This window comes from Panthera pardus, unplaced genomic scaffold, assembly GCF_024362965.1.
Source record: "Panthera pardus isolate Hobbes unplaced genomic scaffold, ASM2436296v1 HiC_scaffold_22, whole genome shotgun sequence".
Classification (NCBI taxonomy): Eukaryota; Metazoa; Chordata; class Mammalia; order Carnivora; family Felidae; genus Panthera; species Panthera pardus.
The window spans coordinates 70,731,982-70,748,055 of NW_026526788.1; the positions used below are offsets into that span (position 1 = coordinate 70,731,982).

General features: G+C 45.8%; 1 protein-coding gene across 30 annotated transcripts in view; it reads right to left on the minus strand.

Moving 5' to 3' along the window:
• The window catches only part of ABLIM1 (actin binding LIM protein 1), a 293,132-nt gene that overhangs the window by 115,713 nt on the left and 161,345 nt on the right, over positions 1 to 16,074 (minus strand). For all 30 annotated transcript variants that reach the window (XR_008424948.1, XR_008424944.1, XR_008424959.1 and 27 more), the window contains exons 3-4: positions 5,445 to 5,628; positions 1,450 to 1,559 (exon numbers count right to left, since the gene is read on the minus strand). Coding sequence is in view for 4 of the 30 variants with exons in the window: in XM_053909940.1 (XP_053765915.1) it covers positions 1,450 to 1,559; positions 5,445 to 5,628 (294 nt within the window). In the remaining 26 variants the exon portion in view is untranslated. The remainder of the gene's footprint in view (positions 1 to 1,449; positions 1,560 to 5,444; positions 5,629 to 16,074) is intronic.

Genomic DNA, 16,074 nt, shown 5'->3' on the forward strand with positions numbered 1-16,074 from the left:
CTAATACATTTATTTTCTTCTTTCCTCCCAATGGTCAAATCTAATTTCTATGCAAACGCTTTGGTCAAAACATTCTCTCTTTCTCTCTCTTTCTCTCTAAGTATAAGGATTATTCTTTAACAAAAAGATTTAGAATCCCTGCTATAGATTGCATAGAATTCCTCCAGACCAGAAGTGGCTGAGTTCATTCTTATGTACCGAGACTGGGGGGACTTAGTGGAATAATTTATTCCAACCTCCCAAAAGACTGGAAAAATCCCCAGAAACTAAGGCAAACCTCTGGTCTACTTCCTAATGTCCCAGGGAGGAGACAGAGGTAGAGGTTCATTGATTGTAAGTAAGTTAACTGACTTACCCAATGTTATTTATCAGAAGAAAGAGTGTGACCGGCCTATCAGGGAAGTTAGCTGGGGGAAGGATTGGGGGCAAGTTAGTTTTCTCCAGATTCCCACAGGTCAGACAAGACCTCGTCACGAAGAATGATAAATCCCATGACACATATGTATCTCGTTCCCACACTTTCTTCAGATGCTCCTTAGGTTTTTAAGAGAGGTCTCCCCCAACTATCCCCTATGAATGCAGCCCCTTTACCCTGCTTTTTCTTCCTACTTTCCTTTTCTTCACATATTAAGTATTTGTGTGTATGCATTTATGGTCTGCTCGTTCCTGCTGGCAAGTAAGCTTCCCAAGGATGCTGAGTCTTTGTTCACAGCCTGTATCTCCAGTGGGAACAACACTACACACTGTAGGTGCTCAACAAACTATCTGTTCAGGGACGCCTGGGTGGCTCAGTCGGTTAAGCATCCGGCTCAGGTCATGATCTCACAGTTCATGAGTTCGAGCCCCGTGTTGGGCTCTGTGCTGACAGCTCAGAGCCTGGAGCCTGCTTCAGATTCTGTCTCTCTCTCTCTCTCTCTCTCTCTCTGCCCCTCTACCACTCACACTCTGTCTCCCTCTCAAAAATGAACAAAGGTGAAGAAATATTAAAAAAAAAACCTATCTGTTCAATGAGTAAGTGTCAGAAACCCTCTAAGTGAATACATATTTAAAGATAACAAATATAAAGAATTAAGGGTAAGGATAAATCACCGCTGGGGACAGCTTCTTTAACACACAGAGCTATCGATCACTTTGCCACCAGATGTCCGCACATCTCAACCTCCGAGACTAAGGGAATGGGCATTTCTCACGTAAAGTCTTATCATTCTTTTTCCTTTATTTACCCTCAAAATGCACAGTTTGACGTCCAGTTCTATTTATGTCTTTGAAATAAGGGAGATGCTTCTCACTCATGGGTTTTAGCAAAGGCTTCACGTTTTACGATTGCCAGTGCTTTAGACACGACTACGCTTGTCTCCAGCTACAGCAACTTCACAAAAAGGAAGGCACTTGCCTAAGCTACCTTTGAGCTACGAGGAGCTCAGGTCAACAGGTGGCCAGGGCACTTACTGCTGGGGCAGGAGGCTTCTTTAGGGCTGGACGACATTGGCTGCGCACACAGTTGACAAAGGCAGTCTCTCCCATTGAACGTGACTCGGTCTCCGGGTGGAAACGGGCGCCTGGAGACAGAAAGACATTGCCCTCAAGGTTATTCCAGCAATTTAATTTCTTTCCCTGCTCCTTCGGCTTGCTGCCCTCCGGTGCCAATCCATTTCTTTGAGGAGCACCAGCCAAAATGTCTGAAATGCGGTCCTAACCGAGCCAGCCAGCTGGATATAGTCCAAACAAATAAACGTGCCTCATTTTGAGAAGAAGCGAGAACGTATTGCTTCTGCCGGCAACCAGACAGTAAAATGGAATAATTTACCTCTACTCATTAGTGGAGGGATGTTCCAGCAAGTCACCTAGCCAGGTAAACACACAAAACTTTTCCATTTTCCAAATGGAAAATCCTTCAAGAAGAAATATTTTAAATGCCATAAATTCCTATTCAAGCGTAAGGCCCCTCCCCAGGAGAACTGGTTACAGGTCAAACATTAACTCCTTCAGTTCCCTAGAGCTACGGGGCCATGGTGCCCAACTAGACTTTGTCCTAGACATCTGAGTGGGTGAACTGGATGTCTCCCTCCAGAGCTGGAGTGCTGAAGACCCAGTGCCTCGTGGAGAAACACAACAGTGCTGTAAATACTTGTTTAAAAACCGTTAGCTTCTAAAAATTTTAAAAAAAAATCTGTTAGCTTCTTTTCAGAGAGATAATTTCCTTTTGCTTTAGACATTTATCAGTAACAGACATTTTCCAAACATGTTGCCTCTGCGTGTATGTTACCAGTCTCTTCTCCTGCCAGTTCAGCAGGCAGCTAGCTTTTCAAAAACAAAAGTCATTAACAAATAGGTATATGACCGTTTCCACACCTGCTTACTTGTAATTGGCAATTTGCCGATACTCTTCATTAAGAGGAGTTTTCAAATGTGTGATTCTGTCAGCTAGGAAATGCAAAACTCCCAAGCAAAACATCCCCCCACATGTGAGTCAGGAACAATTACTTAAGAACAAACTCCAGCTCCTTGACAGGAATATTACTTTCACAGCTGCGATCGCTCCTTTAAGTGGCCCTTCGGCTGCCTCACACTTGGTAATGAACCGTCATGCACACACAGGTAGTAAATCTGGACTCAAAACCATGCCACAGAGGTGCGTGGTGGAGCGTTGTTAAGTTCTTACGCTCCCCACCCCCCCCACCTCATTTTACAAGTGCTGAGCTGAGGCAGTCTCCTCCCCTCTCATGGTGCTGTGTTACTTTCCATTGTTCAGATAAGGCCCAGAGAGGTTAAGTGACTTCCCTGGATCGATCAGCTCGGGAGACTGGGCCACCGGCAGGTACAGGTGGCATCCTACTCAGGACTTCTCTATCTTTAACAATCAAAACTGCACTCTGGTAGATGCCAGTGGGCCTATTGCATCATTAATGAAACCTGAACAGGCCCCCAGTCGGCTCTGTGGGCGAGGCATCGGGAGTTGGGGGGCCATTTCAAAGCAAGCACAGGTTCTTTGCCTCCGATGAGGGCCAGGACTAGGGTGAGGCCAGTGAGGCGCCTGGGGCACAGGCTTTAAGGAGGTACAGGCCCCGCAATGCACGGCCCTGAGCGTGAGCACCCCCTCAAACTGTGCCCCCTAAGCCGCCTCTCTAGCCTCTGAGCCAAGCTTGTATTTTCAGACTTGAATCCCACCTGGATCCACGAGGGGATACATCCGAGTCCAGGTCTCAACATGAGGCCAGGTCTTTTAAATTTGGGGCTTTGTAATTTTATAAATGATCCGCATACCTCCCCCTTCTGCCCACTGGGTCCTCTGCCCACATGGGTTCACTTCCTTCTGTGTAAACACAAAGAGAACTGGATTTGGAGTCAGGAAACCTGAGTTCAAACCTTGCAGTGTTACCTTGGGAACGTCCGTTAAGCTCCGACACTCCGCGGCACTCATAATTAGGGACACTAATTCCTGGCTGACTTCACAGAATTGCTACGTGGGTTAAAGTTTGTAACCCACAAGGAGGCCCCTCCACTTCAGGTACAATGTTGTCGGGTCAGCGGTAGCAGCATTGAGTAGCTGTTCACGGGCTCAAACATCCAGAGACGGGACTAACACTAATGTTTTTCCTTCATCACCAAATTTAAAACAATGATCTCTCAAGGCCAGGATCGGGAGGGCTCTTAGAGTGTATCTGGGCCAGGGCCTTCCAACCTGGTGAGTTGGATGAGTACATCATACTTGGGAATCCTCCAGAAAGCACTAAGTCAGCGGGAGAGTTTGGGGGGGGGGGTTGGCGGGGGAAGCTAGAAACAGGTATTTGTAAAGAGACCTTCCCCACAGAAGAAGTCCAACGCTCATCCTAGCTTGGGGGATCACTCGGATCACGGCCTCCTATTTTATAGATGAAGCAATTGCCTTGGAAAAGTTACTTCACATAGGTCTCAAATCAGCCCAGGAAGCTGGACCAGAACTTGGGACTCAAACGCCAGGCAAGGGCTTTTAACCAGGCTGTGGGCTACAGTCTGAAAAGGGACAGGTCAAGAGGAAACTTTACTTTGGATTAAATGCAGAACAATTTTCAGCCCAATAATTCAGAATTTTTAAATTAGGATTTAAAAAAATATAATTGAGAAATGGACTGATGGCTATAAAAAGTTACAATAATAATTTCACCATGACTATGTCATTTGAATCTTAGGATTTGTCTCTGAGTATTACCTTGTTGGTTAATTATATAAAATTAAGTTTACCTTTTTTAGAGTTTACATCTCTCTGGCCTAGAAACCTGAAATGTTGGAAAACAAAGCAAATTCACCTCCTCTGAACTGTAGTTTTTAACAAAGCCATAAAACTGGACCACACAGCAGTCAGCACCACACTAAAAGGATCGATCGACTAGGATCGATCAATAAAGTAGCTGACCCTTGTTGGTGACTCTCCTAGCACAGGAATCAAAGTCATCTTAAGTTCAGTTATGTGTAGCATTCAACACAACACAACGATGAAACCACATTTCCCCACTCACACTTCACATACTTGCCTTCTTCTCTCTGACTGATCATTGTAACCAAGCTGGTTTGGGCAATTAAGATTTAACCTTGCGAGGTGATAGAAGCCTAGAGAACAGGGGATGGTAAACGTTTCCACCTGAAAGTTCAGATTGCAAATAATTTTTTAGACTCTGCAGATCCTATGGAGTCTGTCACAACTGCCCAGCTCTGACCCTGTAGCCAAACACAGCCCATCAGCAGCCATCTGGAAACAAAAGGGGGTGGCTGTGTCCCAATAAAACTTTATTTACAAAGACAGGTATTGGGTCTCATTTGGGACACGGGCAGAGTTTGCCTCGCTCCGCTATAAGGGAGACTATTTCAAACACACACAACCATATGAACTTCTTCTTCCAAATCAGCTTTATCTTTCCGAGCAGTTATGCTATTTCCTCCTAATGTTTTCACTGCTCAAAAAGCTTCAAGACCTAGGGGTGCCTGGGTGGCTCAGTAGGTCGAGCGTCCGACTTCGGCTCAGGTCATGATCTCACAGTTCATGGGTTCGAGCCCCGCATCAGGCTCTGTGCTGACCGCTTGCCCAGAGACTGGAGCCTGCCTCAGATTCTGTGTCTCCCTCTCTCTCTGCCCCTCCACCGCTCACGCTTTGTCTCACTCTGTTTCTCAAAAAAATAATAATAATAATAAATGTAAAAAAGTTTCAAGACCTAGAGCCGCTTTCCAGTTGCCTTCAAGCCCCTTAAAATCAGTCCTATTATTTAGTAGAGGACATCACGGGTAAAGTTTCCCAACTAAATTACTTTTTTGACTAAGACTGATATAATAATAGGAAGATTTTTTAAAAAACTTTAAGGATACATCAGAAAAAGAGTATGTCAAGACAGTACATCTCCAGACAAAAGGCGTATATCCCAGGCCTGAAGAGCAGAACCCAGCGCTTCTCCGTTAGGGGAGCCCCCACTTACTTGCAGATAGTACACGCAAAGCAGTTGGGATGATAGGTCTTGCCCAGGGCAGTGACCACCTCTCCTTCCACGAACTCCCCACAGCCATGGCAGCGTGTCCCATACATCCTCTGGTAGTCCAGGGTGCAGAGATACTCGCCGTTCTTGATGAAGAAGCCCCCTTGTGCCAGGTCACAGCCGCACACTGTGGAAAGACAAGTTCACATTTGGTCATCGTCTGCCACGCTGCCGGGCAGCAAATGCCTTCCACTGCGTGCTGCGAACTTACTCCATGATCTCAGTGGGCTGGGGTGAGGGGAGGGGACTGGTACAAAGAGCTATTTATTGTGGGGCTCTGAGTTCTCTCTTGCCTCCTTCCCATTTCGTATCCCTCCTTTCGGGAGGGATGGAATATCTCATATGAGTAAAATTCATTGGCTGGGTCTCAACAACTTGTGCGGTATGTCTAAGATTCAGAGATAATCCGTCTCTGATGGAAAGATGCCGTTGGTTCAGGCTGTCTCGAATAGGAACAAAGGTATCTCTGGCAGAGCGATTTAGGAAAGGGACCCACTGCTGGCCCACACAACTGTTTGCTTTGGGCCAAGACGATTACTGGGCTGAGTAATAAATTCCCACCATACCAAAAGCAGCAGCAGAAATGTCTGAGTCCATTTTTTTCACACTCTGGAAATACTTTGCCACAGCTATGAATAATTTGGACGTTTAATTTTCTCTTTGTGCGGTAAATAGGATAAGTCGATTGTTTATATATTATAGGGAGAGATAAAAATGAACAGGCAAAAGGGGGAAGAAAAGGGAACATGTCCAAGATAAAACCATCGTTCAGGACCTCAGTACACGCAAAAGGGAATGCTTTACTGCGTCCGGATTTTGGTGTCTCTTGCGCAGCTGTGGACCATGGACAGGGTGCAGAGAAGCAGGTCCCCGGGTGCCAGGGGCTTGGGCGTGGCCTACGTGTTGAGACAAGACCAGAAGAGGGCACGGCCACTTGTCCAAAAATAAAGCCCAAGGCTGACCCGGAGAGTAGAGTTTGCACTGTCAAAGGCCTGGGAAGCAGCAGCCATGGGCAGGAACCTCCAGTCTCAACCTCTCGATGCCCAGGGTTGGGTGACTCCATATAGTTAAGGGCCTTAGGCAAAGAATCCCGGATTCTTCCTGACTCTTCCTGCAAGCAGCTGGAACAGGCACCCAGTGGGCAGGGAGAAGGGGAGCTCGACCACTAAACTTGCTTTCCTAAGAATCCTGCTGGAACACCTCCAGCGTTCCTCTAATTAGTTCCCGTGACTCATCAATGCCTCCGGACGACCTAGTGCTGAGCACAGTGAGGTTCTGCCAGAATATGGTGCCTACTCTCCCACCCCTCCGGTAGCAACCTTTCCTACTCCGAGCCGTTAGAGATTTTCAAGGTGACACAGAAGCCACAAAGAAGCTTTCCGCTGTGGAATCATCAGCCTTTGTTTACATCAACACTCCACAGCTACGACCTCTTTCTTTGCAATTTATAATCAAGTAACCCAAGATGATGGCCTGAGTCCATCATGCCTGAAAATGACCACCCCTATAAATATGACTCTGATCACATTACCTGGAAAACAGCTCGTTCACCACCTGCTGCCTCCTCTAACCTGCCAGTGCCCCCACTGCTCACACACCTGCTTCTTCCTTAACAAACGGGTCCTTCGGGTGGGAGGAGCTCAGGGATGGACTGACTGCACTCTGACCGCCAATTCCTTCAACAGCAACAAACACAATCCTGGGGTTCACAGAACACCCCAGAGAGGTTTCTTCAATATTGCTCTACGTACATATCTTTTTTTCCCCGAAGATGACAGAGCATTTTATGGTAAGAGTCCTCATCTTCACTCCTTTTGATTCTTCTTCAGGAATCTTCAGCCGTGGTATCTAAGGTATTACTAGGAACATAGTGAATTAACTTGAATCCGGCATCAAACTTGGCAAGCTCCCTGCGATGTCACTCCTCAGTGGCATCAGCAGTTTTGATGACTCTCTTGCTCTTGCAAATGTGGGTATTTCTTAAAGCCATGAGAAGTGACAAAATAATGATTTTGACTACTGGTAACTCTCTCTATTTTCCCCTCCAATCACCTTGGGTAAGTTTAAAAATTCACAGGGGCACCTGGGTGGCTCAGTCGGTTAAGCGTCCGACTTCGGCTCAGGTCATGATCTCGCGGTCTGTGAGTTCGAGCCCCGTGTCGGGCTCTGTGCTGACAGCTCAGAGCCTGGAGCCTGCTTCTGATTCTGTGTCTTCTTCTCTCTCTGCCCCTCCCCAATTTGTGTTCTGTCTCTGTGTCTCTCAAAAAATAAATAAATGTAAAAAAAATTTTTTTTAATAAAATAAAATAAAAATTCACAGATCCTTTATAAAAAGAAAGATCCGGTGGCAACAGGGTGATCTTTATGCCAATCCAGATTGTGAGATAGCTTCAGAGCTACTTGTAAACGTTGTAGAAATTCACTGTATTTGGTGCAGCCTTTCTACGTCACATGGGCTTGTGAAACTGACACGGACCCTCCTTTAAAGGTCCTAGTCGATATAATCCTAATGTAGTCTTAAAAAATGACTTTGTAACTTCTGTTGAGAGTTGCCAAATTACAATTGAACTCTGAGCCCCTTTGAGATTTGATATGGCCTAGTTCTTAAATTCAAAGCAGTGGCCCAAACTGGCTTATCAAATCGTGCCATTGGTTTTGGTGGTTTATACACAAGGAAACCAGCATTTGAAGAAAGGCTCACAGGCAGGGGTCATCAAAGGTCTTTACTCGCTATTCCTCCTCTGACACAGCTTCTCAGTCCCCTTAGCCAGGCCTTTAGACGCAGGTAACTGCCATGAATGCTACTTCCTTCCTCTAGAAGAAGGCCACCCTGGGGACAGATCTCATCTACTCTCATAGGCTTCAACAACGACTTTGTGCAAAGGACCAATGTCTCTATCTCTGATGTCTTCCCCAAGCCTGTAGACCCTTATTTTTCACTGCCCAGTGGGCATGGACAGCATGCCTATCTCAAGCCTGGCATTTTAAAAACATACTCTGTGGGGCACCTGGGTGGCTCAGTCAGCTAAGCATCCAACTTTGGCTCAGGTTATGATACCACGGTTCATGAGTTCTAGCCCTGTGTCAGGCTCTGTGCTGACAGCCCAGAGCCTGGAGCCTGTTTCAGATTCTGTGTCTCCCTCTCTCTCTGCCCCTCGCCTGCTCATTATCTACCTCAAAAGTAAATAAACATTAAAAAAAAAATAAAACAAAGTCCATCCTCTTGCTTCTACGTCATCTCTCTATAACCTTTTGTTTTTCTTCTAGTCCTTCTTTCAGTAACATGCCAGCACTGTTCATTCTCCACTCTTAATACCAAAATGTTCAACTACCCCCCCGAAATCCTATTTGTTTTCCCAACAAAATGTTCCTTTGAACCATTCCCTCCTCTGCCTTCTTGCTGTCACTACTGAGATTCTGGCCTTTACCAATTATAAATAATTTTATAATACAGTGTACTAGCAAACAAAACACAACACAACTGGAAACAACCAGTAGGCAATAGTTGGTTCCATGTTAGTCAGGTTCCGTTATGCGTGGAGCCTGCTTCTCTTTCTCTTTCTCTCTGCTCCTCTCCCCTGCTCACGCTCTCTCTAAAATAACAATTAAAAAACTAAGTTAAAAAAGGAAAGAAAATAACACTTTGACAAAGGGATTCCTCTCTTTAGCCAAAAATATCCAGTGCTCGCTTCCACAGCATATATACTAACCAAAAATATCCAAAGCTTTAAGAACCCTTCGGTGTGTTTCATACTAACAGCTTAGCAAATACTTCTAACTGATGAAACAAAGCAAAACCTTCCCATCGAAATGATCACGAAGTCTCCATTAGGCAGGTCAAACTTCAGTAGGATATATTTAGATCTTTAGCGTGGGGTGCTCGATTTGTCTTCGTTCTAGTTGATAGTTAACACCGGCCCAGGGAAATGCACAGATTCGTTTCATTAAAAAGAAAGAGCCGCCAGTGAAAGAGATTAACTGCTTTTTTCTCAATGATCAATTATTTACGACACGCCCCAGTCGAGGCCCCACTGAACCCTGCCTGCTTTGCCGTCGCCTGGCATGGCCACCATCAGCCACGCGCCTTGTCGATCGTCCGCTCTTGAATTCACTGTCTGCAAACTACTGAACCCCATGAACTGGGTAAGAATATGTATGTCCAAGCAATTTCATATAAAAGCCGTGAAATTAGTAACAGGCATGTTTTAAGCTCTTAAATTTAAAAAAAACAAAAAACCCAAAAAACTAACGAGAGCTGCCCGGTTTGTAAACATCCCATGGAATAGGAGGGTAATAAAGTACGGAGGTGCCAGATAAGGGGGAAAACAGAACAGTAGTTTAGAGGCATGAACGGGGCTGTGGTAGCAACGACTACTTCAACTTTCTAAAAACAGCAGTTAACATTTTATGTTACAACGCATTGCAGTCACATTCCAACTGCCTGTCAAGCAGCTCACGTTGCCAAAAACTTAGAATAGGTAATACTTAAAACTCTACCCAAAGGTGGGCTTGGGGGTAAAATGCAAATGTTTGCTTCTTTTAGATCAGCAGACGGAGCATCTCTGCTGGGCTACTGCTCACATTGGGGCTTTAATCAAGTCATACCAGCAAGAGAGGGAGGGTTGTTAAGCAAACGGGACCAGTGTCTTCAATGTGGTGACACAAGAATTTTATTTGGGGGCCAGGAGCCGCGGGGGTGGGGTCCTTTCTTCTCGTTTTTTTAGGGCAGGCATGGGGTTTTGGTCTGGCACTCTGCCAGCGGTCAGTCCATCACAGGCTGTGTGGGGCCCCTCTGAACTTGCCAGCATGGCTGCTGGGCCGTGGCCGTGGCCTTTCATTTCTGGTGATCAAGACCATGTGCTCCAGAAGTGCTGCTTTACCAGTAGCACTCAAAACCCTGTCCTCAAAACCCCTCAAAACCCTGTCCTATCCTGCGTGGGGCAGCACTGCTCCTGACTCCTCCTAGGGCGCCATGCACTAGAGCTGGGGGTGGGATGGACGCGGGGTGTAGACCTCCCAAGCTCTTCATGGTGGATTAGTGGTGTGAATACCAAATACTTCCCGTTCTCTGCCTCTATCCTCTGCTCAAACTACATGTTAAAAGAATCTTTTTCATCCAAGATGTTATTCTATTCATTTCCATTTCCTCAAATCCTTTCTTCATTGAAAATATAAAAGTAGACTTCAACATAGACTCTTCCCAAACCACAAAAATTCCATTACAGTGTGGGGTCGCATTGAGTCTGCTTTTGCTCCGAAACGGAGAGCCATGTGTTTGAAAATACCATACCCTGAAGCTCAGAAGTACTATCTGCTGTAACCCAGAGCTCAAAATAGCAGAACAGAGACTCGAACAATAATGTGAGGGGGCAGATTCTCACCAGAAATAACTATTTGCTAATGCACCATCCTGGAAGCAAATACCAAGCCTCAAAAAACATAATTAAATAGTTTTTTTACGTTAATTTCTAAATGATCTTGGATTTTTTTTTTTTTTTTTTTTTTTTGAGAGAGAGAGAGAGAGCAAGCTAGAATGCAAGCAGGGGAGGAGCAGAGGGAGAGAGGGAGAGGGAGACAGTCCTGGGCTCCATGCCCAGGGCAGAGCCCAATGTGGGGCTTGATCCCACAACCCTGGGATCATGACCTGAGCGGAAATCAAGAGTTGGACACTCACCAACCGAGCCACCCAGGCACCCCTGCATCATATCTGAGAAAGAAGATAGTCACAGGTCGGTCCAGATAGCAGAATGAGTCCCCAAAGCAAGGCACTTGAGGGCTTGTATTTAATTCAGAGTCTGAACTTATAATAATAAGCCAAGAGCTTTAGATGGAAAGAAATGACTCTGGAACCTCTTTATTAATAAAATCTTTGACCATACTTTTTTTTTTTTTTAACATTTATTTATTACTGAGAGACAGAGAGAGAGGGAGACACAGAATCCGAAGCAGGCTCCGGGCTCTGAGCTGTCAGCACAGAGCCCGACGCGGGGCTCGAACTCACAAACCACGAGATCACATCCTGGACGCTTAACCAACTGAGCCACCCAGGCAGGCGCCCCTCGTTGAGTTTGTTTTTTTAACACTTGTGGAATTCCATGTGCAAACAATACTAATTATAACGAGCTCGAATAACACAGATGTTATTCAGAAACGTATTTCTCGCTCAATGTCTACCAAATGTTCATCTTCTCTCTTAACACCAGTGCTTTGCTCCAAACCGGGTCTCCCACGACCCTGCAGGACAGACTCCTCCCCTCCCCTCCCCTCCGGCCCCCCGCCCAGGGTCAGGCTCAACCTCCCGATGAGGCCTCCCTAATTCCCTGCAGCTGTGCTTCCTCAGGGCTCGGCGCAATTGCTGACATTTGATTCCTATTCAGTATTTATTGTCCTGTACCTTATACCTGCACAGTTACCTCAATTACAAGCTTCCTGAAGGCAAAGACCATTTCTCATGCCATTTAATGTCCTCCACAATACTTAGAGAGATGGCAAATTCTTGCCCCTTTCCTTCTATTGCATATTGCAGGTGTCTGGCCAGTGTGAGCAGAGCCAAATTGGCAAGCATCAGGAGAGATCACTTCAGCATGACTTTGAGCCAGCCAGCCCGTCTCTACTTCTTTTATTTTTTAATGTTTTATCTTATTTTTGCTGTCAGCACAGAGTCCAACGCAGGGCTCGAACTCATGAACCGCGAGATCATGCCCTGAGCTGAAGTCGGACGCTTAACCGACTGAGCCACCCAGGCGCCCCAGTTCACTATCCCTACTTCTGAAAGCACCTAACTGGCATCATGACAGTGGTGCCGAGATAGCAACCCCACCCTCCCCAACTTCTCAAGTGTTTTAAGACTCTGAACGTTCTTAGCAACTAATATTAACTGCAACCCAACAATCAAGAGACCTTCCAATGCACATGTGCTATATACAGGACCAGACCCTGCCCCACTTTGCATTTAGCAGTACCAGGAAGGACCCGATGACACAGAGTAAGACGGTGACTGGTTAAGCACTCGACCATCTCAGGCGCACGAGAAGGAACTGGAATGGGTTCACAGGGTGGCAAGAGGAACAATTAAAGGGCGGGGAGAGAACACTTAAGAAAGAAAACAAAGCAGATGAAACTGGGATTAGTCTAAAGAAAAAGAGGTCAGGGCAATAATGGTCTTTACGTGTACAGTGAGTTACTTTAAGCCAATCAATAATCAGCTCTTTTCCAGCTAAGGAGGACAAAACGGGGGGAAAGTTTGTTTTATATGTACCAAGAGATGGAGGTTAGATAAACTCACAGCTCTTGCCACAGAGGTGATGACAGCTATAGTACAGCTGAAGGAGGCTGTACTGACTCTACGGCTGGGAAATTTTTATGATGGAATAAATGGCCTCTCTATCCAGGATGGCAAACGCCCTTATTCTTTCGGATATGGACAATGTGATAGTATCACTTTCTCGGCCCTTTTTGCTAGGTCCAACCACGGGGATTACACTGGAATGGAAAGAGAACCGAATTCATAATTTCACCACTTCCTAAAGTTCCACTTTGGAAATGAGATATAAACCTAAAGAGTTAGTTCTTACAGCATATAAATTAGATGATACAATTCTCCTTTGGAAAAACTAAATACAGAAAATCCCGAATCTGTACATTCAACTCCCCACCTTACAATTTTCATCCATCTTACTCCATAAAGATCCTTGCATTGTATAAACGCACATATTCAACGTGGAATGATCCTGACCTGGGAAACATCTCCAAATCCTAAGATGGCAAATGTGGAAGGTGCTATTAGAGATGGGATGTTTATCCCAAGACCCTTTACAAAACCCAGGCTTTAAAGAGTAATTCCTAAAAAATGTATTGCAATTCGTTGACATTAGTTAAGAGTTGTAGCCTGAATTTTCTAATAGTTTCACATAACCTTTTTAAAAATAGTTTGATGTTGGGGAGCCTGGGTAGCTCAGTTGGTTAAATGTCTGACTCTCGACTTCGGCTCAAGTCATCATCTCAAGGTTCATGAGATCGAGCCCTGAGTCGGGCTCTGCACTGACAGCATGCAGCCTGCTGGGGATTCTCTCTCTCCGCTCCCCTCTCTCTCTCTTTCTCTCCCTCTCTCTCAATATATAAATAAATAAACAAAAATAAGTCTGATGTTTACAGGCTCTCTTGGTGAACTGACCATTATAGGGGCCAAAGGGTTTTTAAAAGCCATCAAAAGGCGGCATTTTCCATATCCTCTAACACAGAGCCGAGACTCATATTGCTATGTGGTAACGGTCTCTGTTAAAACATAATCCGATATGACAATTTCTGCAATGCTACCTTGAGGGAAGGGTTTACATGATCAGAGTTTAAAAATTTTCCACAGACACCCAATGTTCAGAAGTCTTTTTAAAGCTATGTGGCTATAAATAACATATTAACAGTAATTCCATTTTTGAAAAGGAATAGCTACTATAATTAATGTTTAAAAATGCCATCTTTCAAATGGCAATGGGAACATCGTGGTCCCATTTGCTTTTGTAGGCAGGTGTTCGCCTGAACGAAGGCCAGCGTCACCTCTCGCTGCACCCTCTGTCTTCACCATCCGCTGCCTTGAATAACGCAGCCCCTACCCCTGAACCAAACTGGCACGTGCCCCACTTCCAGTCCTGGGAAGGTTATTAAGTTTTCTGGAGGGTCCGTTCTTTATTAGATGCTGTTTCCTCCCTGGCAACATCCAGACCGCTGAGCTCTGGGTGGCCTCTGCAGCCCCCGACTCAGCACGCCTGGACCCTGGACCACTCGCTTGCACCTGTCTGTGGCCAGTGACAGTCCCATTAGTAGGCGCATAGCTTGCCACGAGATCGCAGGTTCTTTAGAGGTAGGTACCGTGTCATATATACCTCTCAACCCTCTACAGAATGGCACGCCAAATGGGTATGTGATAGATGCTCTATAAACATTTCACATGGTAAAGATCTGAAGGCCTCAAGCGTCAACATTCCTGGGTTGATTTACACAAAAGTCAAGGGACTTTTAGTAAGAAAAGAATGCAAATCTATTCTTTGGAATAATGAAGTCCATTTAGTTGACTTTTATTACTCGGAGGAATTAAGTGGTGGCTGGATTTTTAGCCATTATCTGTTGGCTCAAACTGCTCTTTTTCGAGAGGTGGGGGCGGGGGGATCGTTCCTGACCACCTGCCCCTCCCCCCACCACCACCACACCAAGATCGTCCTGCCGCAGGCTCGCGGTCTTTGTTCATGCAGCTCTTTTTATTTTCCCTTTGTTGGACTGATCACAGTTGGTAAGTCACATTGGTATGATTATTTGCATGTCTGATTAATGTCCTGTCTTCGTCCATTCAGGTTGCTATTGCAAAATACTGTCGACTGGGTGGGTGTCTTATGAACAACAGTTTTGCAGGCTGGGAAGTCCGAGGAAGCAGACAAACAGGTGAGGCCTGAGCATGAGGCGCTCTAAGGGTTCAGTGTCAGGAGATGAAAAGAACCACCATATAACTGGCTCAAGGCTTGCTTTAAAAATGCCTGAGGAGGGGCACCTAGCAGGGCCCAGTCAGTTGAGCATCCGACTCTGGATTTCAGCTCAGGTCACGATCTCATGGTTTGTGAGTTGGAGCCCTGAGTCAGGCTCTATGCTGTCAGTACAGAGCCTGCTTGGGATTCTCTCTCTCCCTCTCTCTCTCTGCCCCTCCCCTGCTCATTCTCTCTCTTTCTCTTTAATGTTTAACAAACATTAAAAAAATGCCTACGCAAAGTCTCAGTTTTCCTCCCTCCTCTATAAGCACTCCCATAACCTCTGTTGTACAAATCATTTTCTTAGAAATAGTCTACTTTTTCAATCAAGCTGGGTCAACTTCAGCCTACCCCGTCTCAAGAAATAAGTTTTCAAGGGGCGCCAGGGTGTCTCCGTCGGTTAGGCATCCGACTTCGGCCCAGGTCATGATCTTGCGGTTCGCGAGTTCGAGCCCTGCGTCGGGCTCTGTGCTGACAGCTCGGAGCCTGGAGCCTGCCTCAGATTCTGTGTCTCCCCCTCTCCCTCTGCCCCTCCCCCGCTCACTCTCGGTCTCATTCTCTCTTTCAAAAATAAATAAAAACATTTAAAAAATTTAAAAAAAAAAAGAAAGTTTTCAAGGACATGAACTGAGAGTTGTCAAGAACCGTAAAGAACATGAGATTTGCCTTAGACGCTAACAGATGAGCCTGCCCTAGTTTTATGGGTGCCGGCAGAAGACATCGACCCCTGGGTCAGAAGTGAAAGACTTCAGGGGCGCCTGGGTGGCGCAGTCGGTTAAGCGTCCGACTTCAGCCAGGTCACGATCTTGCGGTCCGTGAGTTCGAGCCCCACGTCAGGCTCTGGGCTGATGGCTCGGAGCCTGGAGCCTGTTTCCGATTCTGTGTCTCCCTCTCTCTCTGCCCCTCCCCCGTTCATGCTCTGTCTCTCTCTGTCCCAAAAATAAATAAAAAATGTTGAAAAAAAAAAAAAAATTAAGAAGTGAAAGACTTCAATACTTACAGCAGTCAGTGTAAGCTCCGTGTCCCTGACTGGTTTTCCAAGCCCCGTAAGTCCCCAGAAG